Here is a 26975-nt window from a genome sequence, read left to right as displayed (position 1 = left end):
GCACCTGCAGTGAGCCCTGAGTCATCCTCCTAACCTTAATCTGCATTGGGGATGTCAGACCTCATCATGTTTGGCATGGCAATAAATCTCTCTGGGTGGCATTTAGTGGTAAGCATGGTGACTGAGGGAGTGCGCTGTTGCTGTTGGTGAATGCCATGCCTACCATTTATACTCAGCTTCTTTCTTGCAAAGTCGTTAAAGGCAACAGTTTCGTTTGCTTGGAGATGAAGGGAATTTTCTTGAGGCTTTGAGCTCAGATCAGCGTTCTCGCAACCCATGTCATTCTTTCCTTTGGTGTCGCTGCCATGAGGTGTTAGCTCTATTTTCTAAACTCGTCACGATGTTTATGGATGGTTCATCTATTGATGAATGCTAACGATGAGTCAAAACCTCCGTCACAGTTTCTATAAAATGTGATTCACTCCCATTACTTCTCTAATAAGGATACAAATAATGTGTTAAAAATAACACATTGAAGAAAATAATTGGCCTGCCGGCTATTCCTCCCAATTTGGTTCCCTTTGTAACGTGGAGATCTACTGAAATGATATTTAATACTCAGTTACTAAATACCTACCATGTACCAAGCAGAGTGCAGGGTAAGATGGAACTCTAGAGAGGTGGTGCAGCCTGTCTTTTCAAAATGAGGTGCTCAAGATGAGGAAAGACACAGCATAGTTTGTGGTCCTGTTTCTCACTGAGGCGTGAAAGAGTACAAGGGACATCATTCTTAGGAGCTTGGGATTGTCAGATGTCCTTGTTCTCAGTTTCCCCCCTGCCGTGGCATGCATAAGGAAAAATCCAGAAGCTGTCTCCCACTATCTCCTTCTTTATAGCATGGCTTAGTGAACCCTAAGGATTCTTGGCACTCAGCTCATATTTAAAGCATGCGGAGATAACAGCAATAGTTACCTCTACCATCAGATTTTAGCAGCACCAGGAACTTACTCCTTCTCTCTGGTTTCAGGTGCATCAGCCTTAGATAACTGGATGCTAAATTATTGCTATTGTGTGAACAGTTTCCCAGGTGATGCCCAGCTTCAGCCCCCTAAACCAGCCAGTCCTATCCTGCCCATGGGTATCCACCATGGGGTGGGTGTTTTCTCATTAGTACGAGTGACTGTCCCTTTTTGAAAACCAAAGCTGAGCATGACCTGGGATTAGTGTTGGTGATGAATAACAGTACAGCTGCCTGGCATCTGAACACACCTCACTGCCCGTTTTGACCCAGGAGTTGTCGAGCCCGAGGTATTACCCTCACCAGAGAGCTGCCCTCTCACAGGATGGTCCTCCTCTTGTTTACCTTCACAACCCCAAGCTTTTAGCTGACTTCCGATTGGTTCAGAAGGATGAAGATACACCAAGCCCTCCCTTCTCTGGCTTCCTCCAGTTGTACTTGAAGGCTTCCAGAAAGACCTGATTTAAAGCTTTCTTTTGGGTTGGGTCTCTTTGGAAATTGCACTCTAGGATAATTTATTCTGGAGCTGTTACTCTAAAGCAGCCTCAAGACAAAGGTATGCTCCAGAAAGAACTACTTTAGCTAAATGGAGATTTTTTTTTTTTAATTTAAAAAATGGTGTGTGTGTGTGTGTGTGTGTGTGTGTATGTGTGTGTGTGTGTGTGTGTGTTTCTCTACATGCATGTGTGGATGTCAAAGTACAACTGTAAGAATCAGTTTCCTGTTTCCACTGTGTGGGTCCCAGGAATCAAACTCAAGTTGTCAGGTGCGATGGCAAGTGCCTTTACCTACCAACTCATCTCAGTGGCCATTAACTAAGTGAGGATTTTTAATGAGCAAAGAGGTGTGGCTGAGCGTATGCTCTCTGAAGGTGTGAGGCCTCTTAGGGAATCTGAAAGCTCTAATTCTTAAGCCAGTTGCCTCATCTGCAGCACCGCGACACTATTAGAGACACCTCAGGTGTCCTCGAGAGACTTAGTGAGGACACATGCTGAGCATACAGGTGTGTGTGACATGTGGCAATAGCTCCTTGGTATTTTTCATTCCTTCTGCTGCTACTAGGACCACTGTTTCTCCTCCTAGCTTTCTCCTCTGGGCGCCAAGCCCTGCAGCAGAGACAGAGAGGAGTGGAAAGTAAGTCGTTTGCTTTGTGTCAACATGAAACAGATTTTAGTGTGCAGCTTAATTTAGCCTATGTAACAAGTTTTTCACCCCAGGAGCTCTCAGTTGTCTTCATCTGCTGGATGTTCCGAGCCTGGGGTTAAGCACTCCATCATCAAAGCCCAGCTTCTGAGAGGACGGCCTCCCACAAAAAGCCTAGTGTCTCTGTTGCCACCACAACCTGAGAGAGAGTAGTTAGAAACCACATGAGCTGATGGCATGCCATGTGAGCCTCTCAGAGGGACTCGTCACATGTTTTTTTTTCTTCTTCTTTTCCTGTGTGTGTGCGTTCATGTGTGTGGAGGTTAGAAGACAGCTGTATGTCATTCTTTTTTGTTTGACAGGGTCTCTCCCTGGTCTGGAAGCTCCTCAAATAGGCTGTATTATCTGGTTAGCAACTGTGTGTCTGCCTCCAGTCTTCCCATTGCTGGAATTATAAGCATTCATTGCTATGGGGTCTAGGGATTTGAACTTGGGTTCTCACGCTTCCCAGACAAGTTCTTTACCAACTGAGCTATCTCCCCAGTCTACCCTATCATATTTTCTTGCAAGACATATGTAGACAGTTGAAACCTTCATTTTCCTTCCTTCTCCTTTGCACCGGGAAGGCTCTTATGTTGCTGCCGCTTAGGAGAAGGGAATGCAGACTCAACTGTAGTTTGGTGCTCTTCTCATTTACAGAAGTCTGGGACAGAATACAATGGTATTGGGGCGGGGCACTAAAATCTTCAGTGTCATTTTAAGCATTTGGAATTGCTATCTAAAGAAGACCTCACTTGTGTTTTTGCTCATCGTTGTAGTGGTCTTTTATTCGTGTCTAATCTCAGAAGTTGTGTGAGCATTCTCTGTGGCCTCTGGGGTTTTAGCATTGAGTGTGTGCTGGCCATAGTGGATGGCTGGGCTTTTGTTTGTTTGTTTTGTCTTAGTTTTTAAAATGATTTATTGTTCTTATTTTATGTGCATTGGTATTTTTACCTGCATGTATGTCTGAGTGAGGGTATCAGATACCCTGAAACTGGAGTTACAGACAGTTGTGAGCTGCCTTGTGGGCACTGGGAATTGAAAAGTAGCCAGTGCTCTCTTAACAGCTGAACCATCTCTCCAGCCCCACGGCTGTTTTGCCTTCAGTTTGAGAAAAGTCTGACATTTTAATTTTGTCAATCATCTAGAGATTTTAAATGTCACTCTTATCGCCAGATTACTATCATATTTTTAGATAGAGACTTCTGGATTGTTCATCTAAAATATAGGATTGGGGATTAGGATGGCTCAGTGGGTAAAGGTGCTTGCCACCAAGCCTGAGGACCCAAGTTTGATTGTCAGGAACCAAACGGTGAATGGAGAGAAGAGCGGAGAACAAACTCTGTTCTCTGACTGCCACGCGTATGCCATGGCACACATGTGCCACACACAAAACATACAAAAGAAATAAACAATTAATCAAAATCTAAGATGGTTTCTGTCCTTCCCCTTACCCCCACCTCCTCCAAGTATGATCTCACTTTGAAGCCGACTGTTCTTTATGGTGCCCTTGCCATTTAGAAAGCACAAGGCTTCATGGTCTAACTGCTTTCAACTTAGGCAGCCGAGACCCTTCCGTGGCAGAGGTTGTTGTGGGTCTCCATTTGCTTGTTTTTCTTGGGAGCTTTACTGGAAACAAAATGTGATTGCGTACCAGCTGCAGAGGGGAAGTTGGCGAGAACTCGCAGCTTTCTGTTTGGTCTGTCTGAAGCAGCTGACCTTTTGGAAGGAAATCGCTGCTCTTTGCTTCTTCCTGTAACATCGCAGCTTAGTTCTGCCTTGAGCCCAGCTGCCCAAGGCACAAGCCTTTAGAAGCAGGAGCCCCTGCCCAGCCCCTGGTCACGGTGCTGAGCTGTGTTTAGATGTGTTAGTTGCTGCGTAGTAAAGGAAGATCTGCTTCCAGAAAAGCAGTTTAGGCAAAAGTGATTCTGTTTGATGGCAGAGTCCCAGCACTAGAAAGGTAGCGAAGGTGGACAGCTTACAGTCTCAACTCATTTCATCATAAATGTCCTGGTGACATTGATTCTTCTACCTGGATAACTGTTTTTTGGATTTTTTCCCCTGTAACCATCTTTTTTTCCTGGCAAGAAAACATTTTAATTTTCTAAGTAAATGGGTCTGTGACCCAAAGTAAAAATGGATGATAATTCATGTAAATGTGCGCAACACAGCAAGCTGAACCTGCAGGAGATTTGGGCTCCGTAGGTAGGTGTGCTACTCCAACATCCATCTCTTTCCTAGGTTGACTTTTGGTGGCAAAGATTGTCAAAGGAGAGTGAATGGACATAAGTGATATAGGATGTGCTCTTGTGGCGCTAACACTTAGACCGAGGCAGGAGGACAGCCTGGACTATGTAGTTACTTCCAGCCCAGCCTGGACTACATAGAAGTTCTTGGTGCAAAGTTGGTACAAACCAAGAAGACCTCTTTCTGCCAGTTCCATCAGCCTTTGAGTAGGAGCTAAGTCAGGAGTTAACAGCTGAGGTTTTCTGTTACCTCATCCTGACAGCTTTCCAGAAGCCTTGACTTGTCGTTCTTCACTATCCAGGGTTGTCATGCCGACCAGATGTGGGCAGGTGTGTGATGCATGTGCTAGAAGTGTGACTTCGTGTGTGTGGTGTGTGTGTGTGTGTGTGTGAAGGAATTGTTGTGCTGTTCTGAGTGGTTTTCTGTGTTTCTCGTTCTATCTACAGTGGCTGTAAGTTCTTTGGTCACGCCAAGGGTGAAAGGGAGCTGATGGGACGTATAAATAGACATCGGTTCTACATTCATCTTAGCTGTTAGTAATCTTGACCCACTACTTGAAAACATATTAAGTTGCTAAGTATCTGAAAGTGATAGGCTCACATTCCTTTAAAGAAATATTATGACTAAAGTTCTACTGTGGCATGTCCTACTTAAGTCAAGGATATCAGTCCGTAAAGCAGTGTTGGGAAATACTCTTTCCCCGTGTCTGTAAAAAAACAAAAAACAAAAAACAACAACAAAAAAAACCCAAAACACTAATAAATAGTGTGTGTGTATGTGTGTGTGTGTGCATGGTCATATGTGCATATGTATGTGCAGGTGCATGAGTGGGAGGCCAAAAAATGCTGGATCCCTCTGAAATAGAGTTACAGGGGTCTGGGATCTGAACTCTGGTCCTCACTACTACACACCAAACTCTTTTAACCACTGAACCCCTTTCTCTAGCCTCCTTCCTGTGTTTCTTGAGTCTTTGTCATGGGGACTCACTATGTGGCTCAGACTGGACTTGAGCTTGGAATCCAGTCACCTGAGACTTCCAAGCGCTGGTATTATATAGCCTGTGCTAACCTACCTGACTCTTCTGTCTTTGTGCATCCCTTTAAACTTGGTGTCCACGGGATGGTCATCAATAGAGTGTCCATTGTTACTGATTTTATATTTCAAGTGTTATATTTTGAAAAGCTTATTTAGTTTGTGATATGGGGATGGGAATCAAGCCTATGGCCTCACTCATGCTAAGACCACACTCCCAAGTTTTAGACACAATTTAATAACTACAAAAACAAAAAACAAACAAACAATCAGAATACCGTTGCCTAATGTAACAGGTGCTTTCGCTCTTTAGACCTTTCTCAGATTTTTCTTCAATAGCCTTTTAAGCATTCTTCAACACACTTTTACTACATTCTTTTCTTAATCCTCAAAGACACATTGCATTTCAGCATGGTTGCTTCTCTGTGTGATTTAGATGATTCTGTGTCATTCTACAGGTTAATATGAGACAGCTTCCCCATTCTCCTATTTCATGTTATTTCCAGTTTCTCCCATAATGTCTCATACTGTTTAACTAGTGGTTGTTCTTAAGAGCTGACCTAGAACAAAACACTCTTCAAAGCAAATTTTCGCTAAGTGGAAACAGAACTGTAATTCTCAATGGGAAGAGAGTGGCCATGAATTTTAACGAAGAAAATATTGAGAACATGTTTCTTATTTTCTGGGACACAGATGCCATTATTTATGGGCTCCAGCAAATGCTTGCAGCCATCTGGAAAATGGTACAGTGGTAATCCTCCTCTAATAGCTGTTCAAGTTGCTTGTTAGGCCCGGACTTGGGGACGGTAATGCGCAGGCAAGGATGCTGACATCCTCCTGCCCACAGCACACAGCCAGAGAAGTCCAGGCTTTCAGGGCTGCTCCAATTCCAGAGAAGACACCAGTTGCTAGTTTAGTGTCCTTGTTTTCCTCTTTTGAAATGTTTGCTCTTAATTCTGATTTCGAAGATACGTAAGTTATTGTCCTGGGAAGTTGGAAGAACAGAAGAGTGAGCCCCAGACACACTTCACCAACTGCGGACAGTTGCCACGTCTGCGTTGTCACTCCCACACACACCACGCTTCCCTTCTTTTGAAGGTGAAGATGAATACTTTGTGACCCCCTCACCTCAGAGGCTGGAGTATGTGCACGGAGAACTAGGGCATCTCCTAGCACAACTTCAACACATGTCACTCTCAAGAAATTCAACGCTGACTCAAGGGCTGGGAACGTGCCTTCAATGAATAGAAAAGCAGTTGCCTGGCATGTACAAGACCGTGGGTTGGGACCTCAGCACTACATAGACAACGTGTGGTAACCCAAGCCTATAGTCCCAGCACTCAGGAGGTAGAGGAAGAAGGATCAGAAGTTCATTCCTGTGATCAGAAGGTCATCCTGTGCTATACAGCCAATATAAGGCCACCCAAGGCACAATAATACCAAATATATAGGCCATATTTAACTTTCCTTAATTGTCTCAATGTCTTTTAATGATATGTTTCTGCTTAAAAACAAAGGAACAAAGATGTGTGTGTGTGTGTGTGTGTGTGTGTGTGTGTGTGTGTGTGTGTGTGTATAGGGAAGCCCAAAAACCGAGATCGAAGGACGACCTGCAGAAGCAGGGTCCTGGGGATTGAACTCAGGTCATCAGGGCTTGGCCATAATCATGTTACCTGCTGAGCCATCTCTCCACCTCGGGGTTCTGTATGTGTCTCTCTCTCTTTTTTTCTAAACCAATTCTTTGTCCAGTCTGTTTGTTTGTTTGTTTGTTGTTAGTTTTTTGCTTTGCCTTTCCTTAGAGCTTACAGTTTGGATGTGTCCCGTTCTTGATTCTTTCTTTTCCTTAAGGTGTATGATGCAATTGCAGTTGTTATCACCTATCCCCAGCAGAGTGGTCCCCAATGCTGCATTCTGTTCCTCAGCTGGGAAGCCCTGAAAAACAGCATGTTTCACGCGTGTTCTGTCATCCGTGTGTTGGGGGCCGTGCTACTGGTCTCTGCTGTTCCAATGTCCGTGAACTGCAGGGACAGGTGCTGGTGCATGATTCCTCATGGTTCATCTCAGTCTGAAAAGGTATAGTGCCACTCTGCCCTATGGTGGGGGTCATAGAACCCCTCTGTCAGAGTGTTATCTACTAGATTCACCTACTAATGTACCTTCTCCTTTTTGTTTTGTTTGGTTTGGTTTGGTTTTCGAGGTTCAGGGAATCGATAACAGGGCCTTGTGCCTTCTAAGCCAGGGCTCTACCAGAGGGCTGTGTCTCCAGCTCCTTTTCATTCTGTGAACAGTAAGAGGCATGCGAGGGCAAGAACATCCTGTTCCCAGAGCCTGGCATCATCCATGGCTTTTGCAGCTTTGATGCTCCTTGTTTGAGTCTATTGTGTGTGTGTGTGTGTGTGTGTGTGTGTGTGTGTGTCCATGTGTGTATGTGCACATGTGTATAGAGGCCAGAGGTCAATGTTGGCTCAGTGCTCTACAGCAGCAGTTCTCAACCTCTTTGGAGGGTTGAACAACCCTTTCAACTAAGACCATCAGAAAACACATATTTATATTACAATTCATAACAGTAGCAAAACTACAGTTATGAAATACCAATAAAAGTTGTTTTATGGGTGGGGCTTCACCACAACATGAGGAACCGTATTAAAGAGTCACAGTGTTAGGAAGGTTGAGACTGGGTATCTCAGTGAACCTGGAGCTTGCCAACTGAGCTATGGTGCCAGCAAGCTCTAGGGATCCTCCTGAATGCCTTCCCAGAACTGAGATCACAAGTGCCTGCTGTTCTTTAACATGGATCCTGGGGATTGAACTCATATCCTAAAAGACAGCACAGTGAGCACTTTGCCAACCAGGAGCTGTCTCCCCAGCCCAGCCTGCTTTATTTTTGAGAGCTTGCATGCTTTAATATAAACGTAGCTGTATTTAGATGAGAAGTTTGAATATGTGAGAACCCACCGATGTGTGCTGGCTTTCTGCACTCAGCAAGTAGCCACCCCAACTCCCACACCCCCCCTTTTACCTGTTGTTCTTCTGTTTCATTACCTCTCTTCTTCCCAAAGCTACACGGGGTGACTGGTGCGACATGAAGATTTATGACTGACCGTCTTCCCAGAATGTTATTATCTCTGTTGCCCGGGCAAATGTTTCCTTTTTTGTTTCTTTGTGGGCCAAATACTTTCACTCCTGTTCCCTTCCATGTGCTTATGATTTTTTTTTTTTCTCTCCCTAAAAGAGAATCTCCTTTCTGGTTGCTTATAAGCTAGTGGTTAGGTTGTTTTGTTTTGTTTTGTTTTTTAAAGGGCAGATGGTGCTGGTATTGACCTACTTTTAGATGTGGTCATTTCAGTCTAACCTTGCTCGGTCAGGCCAGTATGAACACAGTCTTAATCTTCTATCACTGCGTCTCACATTTTCTGTCTCTCAAAGTCCTTGTATTTGGTGACCACTCAACACAGTAATGATGTTGACATTGACAGCGAGACCATGGACATGACCAGAGACCTGGCCCCTTATTCTCCTCCCAGGGTCCCTTGGTCCTCAGCGGGTGCTGGGAGGTTTAACAGTTTGCAATGCTGGCACCCCGCCTGGAACTTTTCAGATCAGAATCAATGTTTATCCATCGAGTCCATCTGCCAACTGTCCCTGATCTTTGCTAAAACCAGAGTCTTCCGATCCTGGGTTTCTCGTTCTGTTTTCTCTTCTCTCTTTAAATTATGAAGTGTGACAGTGTATGCAGAGGGTGACATGATAACTCACCACAAGTTCTCAGGACACGGGCAGTGCTGGGCGGTGGCCACAGGGCACAGCACAGTCAGGGCCTCTTGGCATTGAGAGTTGGGGTCATCTTGGTACTGGGATTAAGGGTGTGTGCCACCAGGCCTAGCTTTTGTCTCTTTTTCAGTTACAGCTTTATTGAGATAGAATCACGTGTTATAAAATTCACCTTTTTCTTTTGTTTGGTGTGTGTGTGTGTGTGTGTGTGCGCGCGCGCGCGCGCGCGCGCGCGTGTGTGTACCATGGCTTGTGGAAGTCAGAAGACAGCTATTGGGTGTTTGCTCTTCATTCCACTACAGGTTTCAGGGGTCAAACTCAGGTCATTAGACTTGAATGACAAGTGATTTTACCTGAGAGCCATTTCCCTGGCCCCAACAACATTCTAAGATGTCCAGAATTCAGTCTCCCTGGCCTTGTAGACCATACCACTGTCCAGCCCTAATGTGTTTTCCTCGCTTCCTCAATCCCCCAAAAGTTCAACCTCACTAGTGTCTGTCACTGTGAATTTGCCTATTGTGGAATCACAGTATAGTGGGGGGTGGGGTGGGGCAGGGCAGGGTGGGGCAATGACCCTAAGCTATTCTCATGCCCCCTTTGTCCTCCACAGTTTTCAGTGTTCTCCTTCTGGATTGGGGAAACAGTACTCACAGTGCCTCTGCCCCCACCCTTCCATAGGTTCTTGTCTGTAAAGTCCTTGTGTCAGCAAAATTAAGAAATCGGAGTATCTGGGACTGGAGAGATGGCTCAGCAGTTAAGAGCACTGGCTGCTCTTCCACAGATCCGGAGTTCAAGTTCCAGGCTTGAACTCATAGCCATCTATAATGTGGTCTATACATAAAAAGGAAGGAAGGAAGGAAGGAAGGGAGGAAGGAAGGAAGGAAGGAAGGAAGGAAGGAAGGGAGGGAGGAAGGAAGGAAGGAAGGGAGAGTCAGGGCCAGCAAAATGACTTAGTGGATAATGGTGATTGCCATCAAGCCTGACAACCTGAGTTCGATCCCCAGCACACATATAGTAGAAGAACAAACCTCTACACATTATTCTCTAACTGCCAAAGGCATGCTGTGGTGCATGCACACAGTGCACGCATGTGCATACACAAATGCAATAAAAATAAGAAAAAGAATTCCTTATTTTAAAAGGAAGGTAAATTTTATCCTTGGAACATTGGTTAAGCAGATGGATAGCAAGAGCTGGTCATCGGTCAGAGAATTGCCTTTGGAAAAGCTTGTTGGTTGGGTTAAGATGGAAGTGGGGAGAAGGAAGTCCTGTGAATAAATGTATCCTTGGCCCCTTTCAGAGACTAATTACATTCAGGTGCTGTGTTACATACTTACACATATGTATTGGCCCATGTTTATTGCACCCTACACACACACACACACACACACACACACACAGACCTACTAGTCTCCTCATTTAGTAAATTTGAAGCCTCAGGCACAGAGAGGAGTTAAGAGGGCAGGCCTTTCAGAAAACTCTAAGCAGCTGAGCTCAGCATGGTCTTCAGAACTTTAATCTCATCTTCTACTCTAATCCCACTGGGGATGTCGCCTAGTGTTACAGGGCTCACCTGGCATGCACGATGCCCTGGGTTCGAGCTCTGCTGCCACACAAAAAAAGAAAAACTCAGCAATTATAGAAGCTCCAAATAATAAAAAATTAATCTGGCAGACTATGTCTCTCTGTGACTGTTTTAAACTCTTCATCTCTCCTCAAGCCAGAGTTTGTTCAGTCCATTGACAGAGTTTCACTGGAAGCTTCTAGCAACAGAGCCTGCTTTCCACCAGGGAAGTTACAGCAAAGCAGTCTCCGTTGTTCTGAAAACCTTCAGGGTAACGGTTTTGTTTGCAAACGCTGATGTTGTGGGCTGGGCAGAGCTCTGGACTAACAGGCACAAATCGATCCTCAGCGTAGGAGTATCAGGACAGACTTACAGTGTAGGTCCACAGGAGGTGGAGCAGGAGGATCTGGCTTTGAACTACAGAATGAATCTAGTGCCAGAGGCAAGCCAGGGCTACCCAGAGCTGACCTAAATATATTTGTTAAAGAAAAAAGTTTCTGATAGAATGTTAGCTATTGATATAAAATAACACCTGTCACCTGCATAGTAGGCATCCCTTCCTTTGGTTCCCAATGAGCCAACCGTAAGCAATTACACATTGAGGTTTTTATAAACAGGTGCCTCTGGCCCTTTATTTTACCTTCTCCACCCTTGGATAGGTCTAGGTGTTCTGGGTCAACGTAGGTGCTGGGTGTGTTTAGCCGGTATAGCACTCTGTGTCCAAGCTGAGCTACTGTGGCTTGCTCTGGAAGGCTGTGAACTCCACAAGTGTGCCTGCAAAGAGCTCTGCTGACTGTCAACACTGTCCTAAAAATACAATACTGAATCCATTTCCCAGTGTTTAGAGCGGCCCCTGTGATGATTTACCAGAGATACAAACCACTTCCCTTGTCAGAATGTCACGAACTGAAAACTGAGCTTCCAGGTCAATAAGCAGAGGAGAGCATGCGCGTGGTAGGCTGCCTCCATGAGGGTGGAGGAGCAGCTGGTGGCTGGATAGACGGAGGTACAGGGACAGGGCTCTGGCTTACACCTGTGTGCACATTGTTTCCTGGTGAGGGTGGAGAGTTCTGACAGGCATGGGAGAAAAGCACTAACTAGACCATAGGTCTTGTGCATTTAAACTGATGAGGAGTGGGAACAGTTTTTGTCTGGAGTAAATTATTTAGCATTTAGGAAGTGGAGGCAAGGAGCTATAATGGGTACATGGTAACCTTCATAAGTCTATGTGTCTAGCTGGTGTGTGTGTGTGTGTGTGTGTGTGTGTGTGTGTTTAAATTTTAACTGACACAAACTTTTCACATCTGGTAAAGGGCATGCTCCCTCATATAGTGTGCGATGACCAGATCGACTTAATTGTCAAACCTGCCACTCAACATTTATCACGTTTGTGCTGGGAGCGCTCAGATTCCTTCTTCTCCTCTTGACTGGTAGTGAGCAAAATCCACGCTGGAGCTCTATTTTCTATCTCTATTAAAGCATTTTTATGTTGTGAAACTATGCTGCATTTATCAAAATAAGGCAATTACCACTTTGTATTTACCAGCTATTACCCTTCAAGTAGTGTGTGCTATTTAAAAAAAAAAAAATACCATGACATGCTCAAATTGGAAATTTAAAAATATTCTGACAAATTCTCAGAGCTTGCAGCATTCCACTCTTTAATAAAAACTAAGAACAAATGTAAAATCTAAAACACACATTGCATTATCCTGTGCAGCTCTGTATAGTTCTTCTGTTTCTGCAATGGTGTTTTTACATCTTTTGAAGCTGGGCACACCTTTACTACCAACACTCAGGAGGTGAAGATGGGTGGGTTTTTGTGAGTTCAAGGTTAGCTGGTCTACATGGTAAGTCGCAGACCAGCCAGGACTACTGAGATGGTCTTTTTGTCTCAAAAAACAAACATAGGCAGTTGATTTTTTTTTTGGGGGGGGGGGGAATCATCTTGTAAGCCCAGGCTGGCCTTAAACCTTGGTCTGTTTACCAAGTACTGGGGTAACAGGTGCATACCACCCCATTGAGCTATTTCTCTCTTAAAACAATAATAAACTCCCAAAATATGCTTGGCCAACAGGATATGTGAGAGATTCGTATATTTGTTCATTTAGCATATCAGTTCTCTACCTGTGTAGGTCACAACCCTTTTGGGGGTTGAATGACCTTTTCACAGGGTCAATTGAGACCATCGGAAAACACAGATGTTTACATTACGGTTCATAACAGCACAATTGCAGTTGTGAAGTAGCAATGAAATAATTTTTTAGTTGGGGGTCACCACAGCATGAGGAATTGTATTTAAGGGCTGTATCATTAGGCAGGGTGAGAACTATGGACTTAGCAAACATTTGTTTACTGATGTTGTGTTCCTTAGTAACTTTGAAAAGAATTAATTTGGGGCTAGAAAGGTGGCTCGGCTGTTAAGAGCACTGGCTGCCCTTCCAGAGGACCTGGGTTGGATTCCCAGCAACCACATGGCAGCTCACAACCATCTGTAACTCCAGTTCCAGGAGATCTGACCCCCTCTTCTGGCCTCCATGAACACAGCACACATGGGTTCCACATACCTACATGTAAGCAAACACCCACACATATTAAATAAATAATATGAAAAAATATATATCTTTAAAAAAAGAAAGAGTGGACATGTTCAATTTCTATTGCTCACCCTTGTTTTTTTTTTTTTTTAAGCAACAACAACAGACTAGTGCTGCTTACCTGCCAGGCACCTATGTACATAAAGTCACCGTGTGTTTAGGACAGCCTTCCTTCCTTAGTAAAGACGATGCGTGCCAGACGGTGGTGAGCGGAAGAGAGAAGCACTGTGCTATTTTATGCCAGTGGATTGGGAAGAGGGCTCAGAACCTCCCTCCATGTTCCTTCTTTTTCTTGGGTCAGTTCAGCAGGTAAATTTGCAGACACAAGAGGTTTTGGTGTCTGTTGGAATCACTCACATTTTCACTAAGGAAGCTACGGTGAGGCCCTGCTTCCATCTTGTCCTAGGGCTGGGTATGTGGGTGTGCATATGTGGATCTGAGTGTGTGTGCATGCACATGTGTGTGCGCGCGCGCGCGCGCGTGTGTGTGTGTGTGTGTGTGTGTGTGTGTGTGTGTGTGTGTGTGTATACGTACTTATGAAGGCTTGAACTATTCACATTTTAATTTTATTTTTGAAACAGAGCCTCACTATGTAGCCCTGGCGGGCCTGAAACTTGCTATATAGACCAGGCTGACCTCAAACTCATGAACAGCCACCTACCTCTGCTTTGTGACCATGACACCATACCCAGCTCCCTCCCTCGCTGTCTTTTGAGAGTTTCTAATTGCCTGGAATTGGTCACTTAGGTCCTGTCTCCACCTCCCAGCTCTGAGATTACAAGTGTCCATCAATCTGCCTGGCTTTTTACATGGATGCTAGGATTTGAACTTGGGTCCTCATGCTTGCAAGGCAAACAAACACTGGCTGAATCATCTTCCTAGCCCCGTCTACATTTGTTTGTTTTCATGTCTTTATGTTGGTTTTCTGTGTATGAATGTTCTATATGCACGTGTTTGTGCACTATGTGCATGCAGTACCCTTGCAGGCCAGAGGAGGGCATCAGATCTTCCAGAACTGGAGTGACAGATGGTTGTGAGCCATCAAGCGAGTGCTGGGAAACAAACAGAGATTCTCCTAAAGAGCAACAGTGCTCTTAACCACTAAGCCATCTCTCCAGCACCCCGTCCTTGTTCTTAACTAAGAAAGGCTGCTCCCTAAACACCACTTAAATCACCATACTTAAATCACCAGTCTCCTCCACTCCCAGTCTCTTTACCCTTCCACCTTGTCTGACTTGGAGACTTCACTAAAATATTAAACAGTTGCCGTCCAGATGTTTGACGAGGAAGCAGAATTGCTCTGCTGTCCCAATGTTCCTCTGGTGAACTCACACCCACCGAACTTTGCTGTATTGGAAAATCTCACTGTTGTCTCAGCTCTGGAGCCTGAAAACCCCATTCAACCATCTTATAGCAGCACACACATCTAAAATAGGTAACCGGCACCCACCCCACACCTCACTGCTGGCTGACTGACCTGTCCCATAAATAGCTCAGTGTTACTCGATCGGACAGCCACTGCTCACAGAGAGAGATCTTTGTTTCCTGGCACACATGTGCAGTCTCTGGTAGTCAACAAAACCCAGGTCCAGTGCACTGGACCATGGCTGTAACATAGTCCTTAGGAGAATCGTGCAAATCAGTAGCTAAGTCATTTTCAGATTGGATTCAAGATACCCAGTTCCGTATTACCAAAAGCAGGGTTAGAGCAAGTCTGGTTTTCATGTCTCCCTCCTATTAACAAAGTTTCTCCACTCTGGGGAATCCCAGGTCTCTGCCAAATGTGCTAAATTCTCAGGTCTGCCCGAAAAAATTCCTAGTAGTTTCAGAAAGCCTTTACTTTTTATTTGAGAACACTGTAGCTGTTTTCAGACACGCCAGATCCCATGACAGATGGTTGTGAGCCACCATGAACTCAGGACCTCTGGAAGAGCAGTCAGTGCTCTTAACTGCTGAGCCATCTCTCCAGCCTCCAAAAGACCATTTTCTAAAGCGTGTTTTTGTGGCTGCAGCTTGTTTTGGTTTTGATGTTGTTTCTTTAAGAAAGGGTCACAGGAAGCCCAAGCTGAGCTTGAACTCTTGATATCCAGCCTTCGCGTCCTGAGTTCTGGAATTAAAGGCTTTACCACAAGATCCCATTAAAAAGAAAAAAGAAAAATAACCTCACTATTGCTGAGACTAGTGGCTCAAGCCTGTAATCTTAGGTTAAATTAGAAGACAGCAAGATTAGTGGGCCATAGTGGCACATGCCTTTAATTCCAGCACTCAGGAGGCAGAAGCAGGCAGATCTCTGAGTTTGAGGCCAACCTGGTCTACAAAGTGAGTTCCAGGATGATCAGGACTACTAAGAGAAATCCTGTCTCAAAAAACAAAACAACAACAATAACAAAAAGAAAAAAAAACCAAATAAATGAAATACAAGAAAAAGATGACAAGTTTAGGGCCAGCCTGGGCTACAGGGAGAGTGCACAGTCAGCCTAGACAGCTTAGTGAGACACTGTCTCCAAATAGAAAGTCCGAAAGAGAGAAGCCTGGAATATATACAGGTCAGCTTTGGAGCTCTTGCCTAGCATGGCCCAAGTTATAGGTTCAGTCTCCATTCTAAAAGGAGAACAACAAATTCTACTGAAAACAAGCCCCGCCGCTTACCTTTGTAACACAGCCTACCCATTCTTCTCCTAGTCGTTCTCCTGTTTCCGTGTTGAACTGTATGTACGTGCAAATTCCATAGCAGTAACTCCAAAGGAGAGCAAACATTGGGGAGCTTGGTCAGATAAGCCTCTGCTCTGGGTAAGAGTAGGGCCGCTAAGCTCACTAAGATAACATGCAGGCTTCGGTCTGTGTCGAGTTTCACCGGTCTTTGAGATCCTGTTCAAATACTAGCATCTTCCATATCACAAAGCCCAAATACCAAATTTGACATTATTGTTTGGTTCGCTCCGCCAGTCATTCACAACGACTGTTGAAACGATGCTTATCGAAACCCATGGTGGTTTCGAGCAAATGCAAAGACCGGGTCTAGGATAGTAAAGCTGTTCGCCGCACTTTCCCTGGTGCTGGTTTTTATGGTTCTACCTTTTGCGCTGCAATAGTCAACACTTCATAGATCCATCTGGGCCCCTTCCCACGGCCATGCTGAGTGTCTGCATTTTGAAAACATGATAAAGCTCGAAGTCAGTTCGAGAATATTGATCCCGGGCAGCTGAGATGGTTCAGTGGGTAAAGGCAGTTACTGAGCAACCTGGCAACCTGCGTTTGATCCCTAGAACCCACGTAAAGGTGCAAGGAAAGAAATGGCTCCACAAAATCATCCTCTGACCTCTACACATTCACCACAGCATGTGTGCACTGTACACACATCACATACCAAAAGGAGAGAAAGCATTCACTTTTAAACCCTGTGCATGTTTACTCTGATGGCTTTGAAAGGGATGGGGACTAGAAACAAAGAAAGAAACAAACAAACAAATAAATCAAGGTCTTTGTTTAACAGGTTGTGAACCATGGCTATGTGGATACAGGCTCAGCAGCTCCAGGGCGATGCCCTTCATCAGATGCAGGCCTTGTACGGCCAGCATTTCCCCATCGAGGTGCGACATTATTTATCGCAGTGGATCGAAAGCCAAGCCTGGTAGGTGAACAGCTCTTCTATATCATCTTTTGGGAAGCACAGGATATTGAACTTTGATGAGAAAAATGTTATAACTGAGACTTTAAAAAGTTGTGAGTAGCCTAGGCTTAGTGGTCCCCACCTGTACCCTTCATGATCCTAGCTGAGGAGGGTTGCAAGTTTGAGGCCAGCCTGAACTGCAGAGTGAGACCCTGTCCCTGTCTTTAAAGAGGAGGAGGAGGAGGAGGAGGAGGAGGAGCTGTGTATGTTGGGCTGGTTGTGTAGCTCAATAGTAAAGTATAGGCATAAGGCTCTGGATTCAGCCTTTAGGACCTATCTCCAAGAAAAGCTGAAGATCTTCATGTAATCCACAAAAAGGTGTTCAGCCTTCTTTTAGATGCAGGGAGATGAAATAATTCTTGGAATTTTAATTTTTGTTGTTTTTAAATTATGTATATATGTGTATGTCTGTATATGGATGCATACACATGAAGGCACATATCTGCAGAGGCTAGAAAAAAGCTGGAGCTGGCATTTCAAGTGGTTGCGAGCCACCTGGTGTGGCTGTTGGGATCTGGGTCCTCTGGAAGAGCAGGAAGCTCTCTTAACCACACAGCCTTCTCTCCAGCCTCTGAGCTTGCCTTACTTTGTTTTATTTTGTTTGTTTTTGAGACAAGGTCTCTCACTTTTTGAGGTAGGTCCTAGCTGTCCTAGAACACAAAAGTGCTGAGATTAAAGGCAAGAACCATGCCTGGCTTTTTTTTTTTCCCAAGGTAAAGTTTCACCATGTAGTTATGGGTTCCCTGCATTCATTATATAGACCAGACTAGTCTTAGACTTAAGATCAGCCTTTGTCTCTCATGTGCTGAAATTTATATCTTATAAATCAGATATTTAACATATTGATTTTATAATCAAAACATCCATAGCTCTCTATTTTTCGTTTTTCTGAGACAGGGTCTCATACTATGTAGCTCTGGATATCCTGGAACTCACTCTGTAGACCAGGCTAGCCTTGAACTCACAGAGATCCATCTCCCTCTGCTTCCCAAGTGCTAGGATTAAAATCCTATACCATTACACCTGGCTTGAAACATTCATAATTTAAATTTGTATTTACATATACAACAAAAATACTCTAAAATATTAATGAGGCAAGATGACTCAGTGAGTAAAAAAACTAACCACCAACTCTGATCTCCTTAATTTCAATGTCAGACCCATACGGTAGACCGAAAGTTGTTCTGTAACCTCCACACTGCTCTCTGTGGATCCATGCTGAGACACACACAGACACACACTAAATGGGTTTTTTTTTTCCTTTTTAAATACTGATTACATTTCAGTGTTGACTTAGCCAACATTTGTATCTTTATTATGAATTATATACTCGAGCTTTAAAATTGTCCAATCAGTATAACGCAGTCCAGTAGCAATGCATCTTACCATGCAGTGCTAGGGCAAAGCTTCCAGCGAACAAGACAGCTGTACCACTGAGCGGCTGCTTTCTCAGTCCTGCCATATCCTCACCAGCCGTCAATGGTGGCCGGCAGTGCTCAGGGCAGGGAGCTTGCCCGCTGGTCTCAGTCTGTCAGTGAGTGTGACAAGTTCATCAGACTAGCCAGGCTTTGACCAGGGTGGTGGGCTCCTCTTTGGAGAGCCAGCCCTGGTGCTGCTGGGAGATGGCTGTCCATCCCACTGGAGATGCTGCCTTACCGTAATTGCTACAGCTTGTTAGCGTGCCTCTGTTCAGAAACAAGCTTGCTGAAGGAAGGCAATTTAATCCCCGCTTCATATAATTAAGAGGGGGAAAAACTGGCTAAATATGAGAACATCAAACACACCTCGGCTAGGCCAGTCCTTTTCCTTTCCCTTTTCTTTCTGTTTTAATGATTTGGGGAATTTCAGAAAACATTAATAGGAAGTCTCTGTTGGTATAAAAATCTCACTTAGAGGCTAGAGATAAGAATGCCGATCAGTGGTGGAGCATTCGTCCAGCCGGCTCAGCAGACCTGGCTCCATACCACAAAAGAGAGAACAAAAGCCGGTTTTCATTTGTTTGAGCACAATAGCGCATGCCTGTAATTCCAGCTACTCGGGATGCTGAGGCAGGAGAATTACTTAAGCCTAGGAACATACGACAGGCCTAGGCGAATGGGCTTTCATCTAGCAGATCTCCCAAGTAGTCTACTTATTGAATAAGCTTTGGAAAATTGGGGTAGATATTAAGGAAAACCTGGGTCTTCAGGTAGATTTTTTTTTCCCATGAAGAAATAAAGATATCAACGAAGAGTTTCCAGTTCTTCGTCGTATTGAAGCTATCATGAAGTCTCTCATCATAAGCAATGGTTGAGTTCAAATTGAAAACTGGACTGCTGAGTTCTGTTCAAAGACTGGATCCTCTCAATGGTGGGCTCCCAGTCAGAACAGAGGAGCAAGGCTGTGCCTTCGGCCCTCCTAGCCTTCCACTTAATACATATGTTATTCAACACATACAGTATACACTTCAGAAAATTGGCTTTGCCACTGCCCTTTCCAGACACAGGTCGGGTGGTCTCTGGTTCGCCTCTGCCTGGCTTTTTGCCACCAGCCACTTGCTAACTGCAGGGATGTGTGGGTGGCTGTCTTTTAGCTGCCACTGGCTCTCTTCCCTGGCTGTGGACCTGGTCAGCAGTAATTAGATATTATTTCAGCCTGACAGCTGTTTGGTTTGTCAGCATACTAAGTCACTTAAGTATTGCCCAGCAGCAATTGTTGCCTAACTTGGTAGACAAAAATTTTAAAAGGGCAAAAGAAAGAAGATAAGGAGGAAGTAGACCTAACGCCTATCACCAGCCGAATAGCTCCAAGTGGCATGAGGTCTGTGGACTGGCTTCTCGCCCTCTTCTTGCCTTCACTGGATGAGCCAGTGAAGCTCATTCCAAGCCCCATACCTGCAGTGATGACAGACAATTCTCCTGGGTGTAAATATTTGTAGGCACCTTCTGTCCTGATGCCTCCCTCCCTTCCAGGGTTCCTTCGGAAGCGCAGCGACTAGGGGCCTGGAAGCAGTCATGGTTGAAAAGGACAGGCAGAACTGACTTGACCTTGTGTCCCATATACCCTGGAGATATGAGCATAAACTGGAAGTTTGAAGACCCATTATTCCCTTCAGAGTGCATAAAGAAATCTTTCCCCTTCGTTCCTAGGAGAGGGTGGGTTTATACCAGAGTCAGTCAGTAAAAGGGGGGCGGGGGAAGAGGTTCTTTAGAGAAAGAAATGTAAAGTTCAGCTAAGATGATTAGAGTTAGGCACTGTAGACATTTAGCCAACCTAGACCGGAGTGTTTCTTATTGCGTGAATTATAGAAGAAATCATGTTTCAGACTCACATGTTGGCTCACACCTATAGTTCCAGCATCCACAAAACAAATGTAGTAATGTAAAGGCTGCATGTGTACAGGCTTCTGTGCATGTATGTATACAGATTGTGTAATTTTTTTCCCCTAGGGACTCAATAGATCTTGATAATCCACAGGAGAACATTAAGGCCACCCAGCTCCTGGAGGGCCTGGTGCAGGAGCTGCAGAAGAAGGCAGAACACCAGGTGGGGGAAGATGGGTTTTTGCTGAAGATCAAGCTGGGGCACTATGCCACTCAGCTCCAGGTGGGTGCAAATGCTGGCCATACTTGGGCCCTGTCCCTCTGAGGATTTCTTCGTTGAATTTTCTGTAGACACGTGTTCCGCTCTTTAACCCAGCGTTGTAGAAAGGTGTGTTCCATGCGCATGGTTCTGATTGGCTTTGTGGTTGTGGCTGTTACCTTCTTTGAGACAAGAGTCTCACCATGGGGCTGGAGAGTTGGTTCTGTGGCTAAGTGCTTCCTGCTTGTCTTAGGGTTACTATTTGCTGTGATAACGCTATGGCCAAAAGTGAATTGAGGAGAAGAGAGTTGGTTTTATTTGGCTTACACTTCCATATCACTGTTTGTCATTGGGGGAAGTCGAGACGGGAACCCAAACAAAGCAGGAACCTGGAGGCAGGAGCTGATGCAAAGGCTGTGGAGGAGTGCTGCTTACTGGCTTGTCCCCTCGGCTTGTTCAACCTACTTTCTCATAGCTCCCAGAACCACCAGCCCAGGGATGGCCCCACCCACAATGAGCCGAGCCCTCCCATATCAATCTCTAACAAAGTGCCCTAACAGGCTTGCCTACAGCCCAGTCCTATCGTAAGAAGGCATTTTTCTCCATTGAGGGGCCCTCCTCTGACGACTCCAGCTTGTGTCAGGTCGACACAGAACCAGCCAGCACACTGCTATTGTGAAACTGGGTTCAGTTTTCAGCACCCACATCAGGAGACTCACAGTCACTTGTAACTCCAGCTCCAGGGGCTTGGAGCCCTCTTCCGGCCTCTGCAGGCATCCCCACACAAGTGACAAGCAGACCCACAAATGCAGACACAAAAATAAAAATAGAAAATAATCTTTACTAAAAAGAAATGAAAAGCTTCGCTAGTTAGGTCAGATTGGCCACAAACTGGGAATCCTCAGCATCAGTTCCACTCCACCACCAGTGCGGGCTGTAGATGGGCGCCACTCCCGAGCGCCACTCCCGAGCGGCCATGACTTTGACTCTCTCTTTCCACTTCTTATTTCAAAATATTTTTGAATTTCCAGAAAGTTGCAGCGATGGTGCAATAAGCTCCCTACATATCCTCAGGTTCACTTACATTATCACCTCTCTCTCACATTCCTCTCTCCCTTTCCCTACACACACTCCTCAGGTTCATTTACATTATCACCTCTCTCTCCCTCACATTCCTCTCTCCCTTTCCCTACACACACTCCTCAGGTTCATTTACATTATCACCTCTCTCTCACATTCCTCTCTCCCTTTCCCTACACACACAAACACCTTCACGTACACATGTATACATACATACATATACACATACACACATACTCATACAACACACGTACACACACTTACACATACACACTCACATACACGTGCGCACACACACACACACACACACACACACACACACACACCACACTATTTTTAGTTGAGAGTAAGTTATATGCATTCCATCTCTCCCCTGAGTATCTCGGCGTGTATGTTCTAAGAACATGAATCTCCCTGACAGGGTCACAATACAGTTATCAAGTTTAGTGTTTTTAACATTCACACAAACTTTTACTTAATATTCTGTCTCTATTGCCCATTTGTCAACTGACAAGTGTCCTGTAGGGTATTTCCCCCCCTCTAGTCCAGGGTCCAGTCCAAGGCCGCATACGATATCTAGTTGTCTTATCTCTTTAGTGTTTTATCTGGTCTGGTTTCAATTTTGTCACTTGTCTCTGTTTTTAAGATAGGGCCTCCATAGCATTGTAGCCCATGCTAGTCTTGAACTTTAAGCAACCGTCTTGTCCCACCTAGCCTGTCCACCTTTCCCTGTTCTTTAACCTAAAAACATCCATTTTGCAACCTTATTTTGGCTTTGACATTAACATTTTAAAATAATCACTTATTTCCTTACTTTTAATATTGTTTACGTTTTATTTTTAAAGTTGGGTGTGGGTATGTGAGTATGTGCACATGAGTGTAGTGCCCTCAGGGGCCAGAAGAGGGCATCATACCCCCTGGAGCTGGAGTTACGGATGGTTGTGAACTGCTTGATGTGGTTGCTGGGAATTGAACTCTGGTCTTCTGTAAGAACAGTATGAGATAGGGTCTCACCATGTTGTCTAAGCTGATCTCAAACTCTAAATAGCATTGTCCTTCTAGGATGCCCCATCCAGATAAAGAAGATGCCCATCTTCTTCCTTCCCTGTGACAGTAATTCTAACTGACAGGAAATCTCAGAGTCTTATGTCTTGTCTGCTGTGGCCTTTTAAAGACTTACCCATTTCCAAGAATGTTGCCGAAGTGCTTTTGGCATTAAGATTCAGAAAGCAAAACAGCCTTACCTTCTAACTGTAACTGCATTGTTATAATGTCTTTCTCTCGCTCCTGCCCGCATGTGGGAATAGCACTGCCCATGACTCCACTGTTACCGCATCTCTGTCACGAGTGCTCCCTGCCCTGAGTTTGGCTAGCCTACAACAGAGTGGAGCAAAGTGATGTCTGCTGTTGTCCTCTTTCAGAACACGTACGACCGCTGCCCCATGGAGCTGGTTCGCTGTATCCGGCACATTCTGTACAATGAACAGAGGCTGGTCCGCGAGGCCAACAACGTGAGTGTGCCCATGGGTGTGGTAGAGGTGCCCATGGGTGTGGTAGAGGAGCTGGGGATCCCTTCTTGGTCCATTTCCCTTTGAACCTTACTTTGCTGACATGACCCAACATGCACTAGTATCTCTTTAGGGAGCTGATCTTAGCTTTATAACTTAAGTGAGGCTACAACCACAAAGCAAGGTGAACATGTGCAAAATAATTTAACCCCAAGCAAATCATTTTTTGTGTTGAAGCATGCTCACAGTCAGGGGAGATTACTTAGTAGAAACTTCTTCACGCTGTCTGGGCCAGCTGCTGAAGAGTGTGGGTCAAACCTAGTCACTTAAACAGCCAGACGCACAGGGGCCTTGTGCATGCCTCCCCCTCCTCTGAGGGGCTTCAGACGCCTTCAGAAGCCTTCGGGGTGTGGCTTCTTCCACGGTAGAAACAAACGGGTAGAAGCAAATGACTTCATCACTAGACTGCCTTGAGATAGATACAGATCATGTATCATTCCCAGTGTGTCCCCAACGAAGTCACAGTCGTGGTATTGGGTCAATGAATGGATATGGAATCAGGGTTATAATCATCAGGAGAAAGACCCAAGTGACCTCCAGGGCATGGGAAGTTCTAGTTTCTCAAAGAATTGGGCACATCCTCTGTAGGACACCTTGTGGAGGCCAGAGCTGAAACAGGTTTTTACCATGAAGGAAGCCTGTCGGGTCACCAGTCTCCACACTCTTTCCATTCTACCCCAATTCTCACATGTGACATTTTGTGATTTCTTCTGACCTCAAATTTAATTTTTGGGGTCTCAGCTTCACCTAGGATTAAGACACCCTCCCACCCTGGATCTCCCCATCTGTCCCCAGGGAAGCTCTCCAGCTGGAAGTCTTGCTGATGCCATGTCCCAGAAGCACCTTCAGATCAACCAAACATTTGAGGAGCTGCGCCTGATCACCCAGGACACGGAGAACGAGCTGAAGAAGCTGCAGCAAACCCAAGAGTACTTCATCATCCAGTATCAGGAGAGCCTGAGGATCCAAGGTGAGGCCTGGAACAGGATCCAGGGTGCTGTGAACATCTTGTAGGTGGGACCCTGGACGCGCCGGGGCTGGGAGTAAAGTCTAGGGGCAAACTCGGAGGAAGCAGAAGAGAACCTGGTTCCACCCTGAGTCTTGCCTTGCCTTTGAGGCAGAATGGAACCATTCACACTGAAGTGGTGGCGCACGCCTTTAATCCCAGCACTTGGGAGGCAGAGGCAGGTGGATTTCTGAGTTCGAGGCCAGCCTGGCCTACGGAGTGAGTTCCAGGACAGCCAGGGCTATATAGAGAAACCCTGTCTCAAAAAAACAAACAAACAAACAAAGGATCTGAGTAGCTTAGGGAGAGAACATGGTACCTGACAGGGAGAGAGTAGGGTCTCACTCAGGTTTCCTGTTCTCGTGAAGTTTGAGGTAGCTGTAGAAGATGTTCCCTTTTGAGGTTTAAGGTGTTCATGGCTGGAGAGATGGCTCAGCAGTGAAAAGCACTGCCTGCTCTTCCAGAAGCCCTGAGTTCAAGTCCCAGCACCCACATGGCAGCTCACAACCATCTGTAACTGTGGTCCCATAGAGGCCAATGCCCTCTACGGTGTGCATACATGCAGACAAAACACCCATATGCATAAGTAAAAAAATCTTTGCCAGGCATGGTGACACACATCTTTAATCCTAGCATTTGGGATGCAGAGGAAGGTAACTGACTCTCTGGGAGTTTGAGAACAGCCTGGACTACAAAGAAAGTTCCAGGACAGCTAGGGAAATTACACAGAGAAACCCTGTCTCGAAAGACAAACAAGAAAGCATTCATAGTTTAATAAATAGCTTATAGAGGGCATAATATAATTGTATAGAGTAAACATTTTCAGAATAATCATTTGTTTGTCTGTTTGTTTGTTTTAGACAGGGTTTCTCTGTGTAATAGCCCTGGGTGTCCTGGGACTCACTTTGTAGACCAGACTAGTCTCGAACTCAGAGATTCCCCTTGCCTCTGTCCCCTGAGTGCTGGTATCAAAGGCGTGCACCAACACTGTCTGGCCTAGTGTGCACACTTTATGAATGCAGCCTTGCTGAAGTGATAGGTGGGAAGCACATCACATATAGGAGCTCAGGTGAGGCTCAGTGGTAGAATGCTCTCCTAACGTGTGAGACCCTGGCCTCCATCCCCAGCAATGAAGGATCTCTATCTGTGGTACTTGGCATTGAGTTGTATGTGGTTATTTAGGACTTCCCTGTGACCCTGTATGCCTTATGGACAGTGTACCTTAGCCTTTGTTCTAAGACACACAGAATTTGAGAATTCTTCCAAGAGTTGTGGAGCCTCTGCTGCTCCCTCTTAACCCTACACTTTCTTCTCCGTGCATGCATGCAAGCCTCGGACTCTCAGAGGGGGCTGGAGCCGGGGTTCAAGTGACTAAGAGCACTGGCATAGGACTTGGGTTTGATTCTCAGAATCTACTTGGCGGCTCAAAACCCTCTGTAACTCCACTTCCAAGGAACCCAGTGCCCTCTTCTGACCTCTATGGGCATCAGGCATGCACATGGCACACAGACATGCACATATGCAAAACACTCACACACAAGAAATAAATCTAAAACCAGTTTTTTTAAAAAAATAAGAATCTCAGAAGACGTCTGTCCCCACACCCCCATAGGCATGGCCTGCGTCTTCTCAGGTCATGTGTGTAAAGCACGGCGCATTGCTATGTTGACAATATTTACTGACTCCCAGGCTTCCCAGATTATAAATCATAGAGAAAGAACTATGTCTATTAGCTCTGTACCCTGAGGCCAGCATAAATTATAGTTGCGGGCTTATCCTGGCTGTCTTAATGTTGCTTTTGTCTGTCCCAGCTTGTGTGTCCCTGGGGCAAGGACAAGGTCAGTGTGACATGGTTCTCAGAGGCCAGCCATGAACTCCAATGAGACATGCCAGTATGCACAAATTCTTGGCAAGACCAAAGTAAGGATGCTGGGCTACTCAAGAGCCACTGGGGAAACAATAATGCCAGTACTCCAGTCTTTTTCTGGGCATGGAGCAAGGAACAAGGAAGGTTTGCAGGCAGTGGTGATGGACAGGTAGTTCAAGCCTGAATATACTTGATGGAGCAGAGCCGATGAGGACTCTTTATATGACTCTGTGTCCTGCTTGTGTCTTTGGGGTTTGTCCATACGTATGGAAAGGTACCAAAAGAAAACCGAAGATGTAGCTCAGTTGGGGGAGTGCTTGCCTAGCATGCAACGAGTCCTGGTTTGATCCCCAGCATACACAGAGAGACAGGAGTGTTAGTCTCCAGAGCAGCCACCTGAGCTGCTGTCAAGATTCTCCCTTGACAGATAGGAGACTGAAGCATTGGGAAAGACAGGGATTGACCCAAGTTCGACCAGCTGATGAACCATAGGACTGCTTGCAGCACACAGTCTAACTTCAAACCTGATGCCCTGTGGTGAGGGCAGGATGGCCTCCGTGTGGGCAGTGGGGAGTCAGGGACTACTAAGCAGTTGCTTCCCCAACAAACACCTGCTCCCAACCTAGGAGAACCTGGATCTGCCTTCTGAGAGAGCCCCTTCAGCATGGGACACCCATTGCTAGCTGGAACCCTGACTTACTGTTGATGGGGTATCTGACCCGAGAATGGGTGACCCTTCAGACTTCTCACTGGACACAAGAAATGATGGTGGTGGATGTCCTGTCCCTTCCCCCAGCTCAGTTCGCCCAGCTGGCCCAGCTGAACCCCCAGGAGCGCATGAGCAGGGAGACTGCCCTCCAGCAGAAGCAAGT

The 26975-nt window shown here is 45.5% G+C and overlaps 1 protein-coding gene across 1 annotated transcript in view; it reads left to right on the top strand.

Moving 5' to 3' along the window:
• The window catches only part of Stat5b (signal transducer and activator of transcription 5B), a 70042-nt gene that overhangs the window by 24689 nt on the left and 18378 nt on the right, over positions 1 to 26975 (top strand). Inside the window, exons 2-6 of the mRNA XM_031354067.1 lie at positions 16845 to 16982; positions 20450 to 20606; positions 23084 to 23173; positions 24026 to 24200; positions 26900 to 26973. Coding sequence (XP_031209927.1) covers positions 16855 to 16982; positions 20450 to 20606; positions 23084 to 23173; positions 24026 to 24200; positions 26900 to 26973 — 624 coding nt within the window. The 5' untranslated portion in view covers positions 16845 to 16854. The remainder of the gene's footprint in view (positions 1 to 16844; positions 16983 to 20449; positions 20607 to 23083; positions 23174 to 24025; positions 24201 to 26899; positions 26974 to 26975) is intronic.

Source organism: Mastomys coucha, unplaced genomic scaffold, assembly GCF_008632895.1.
Source record: "Mastomys coucha isolate ucsf_1 unplaced genomic scaffold, UCSF_Mcou_1 pScaffold5, whole genome shotgun sequence".
In the NCBI taxonomy this organism is placed as follows: Eukaryota; Metazoa; Chordata; class Mammalia; order Rodentia; family Muridae; genus Mastomys; species Mastomys coucha.
The sequence above is the reverse complement of the archived record's forward strand: the minus strand, read 5'-3'. Positions and strand labels throughout refer to the sequence as shown.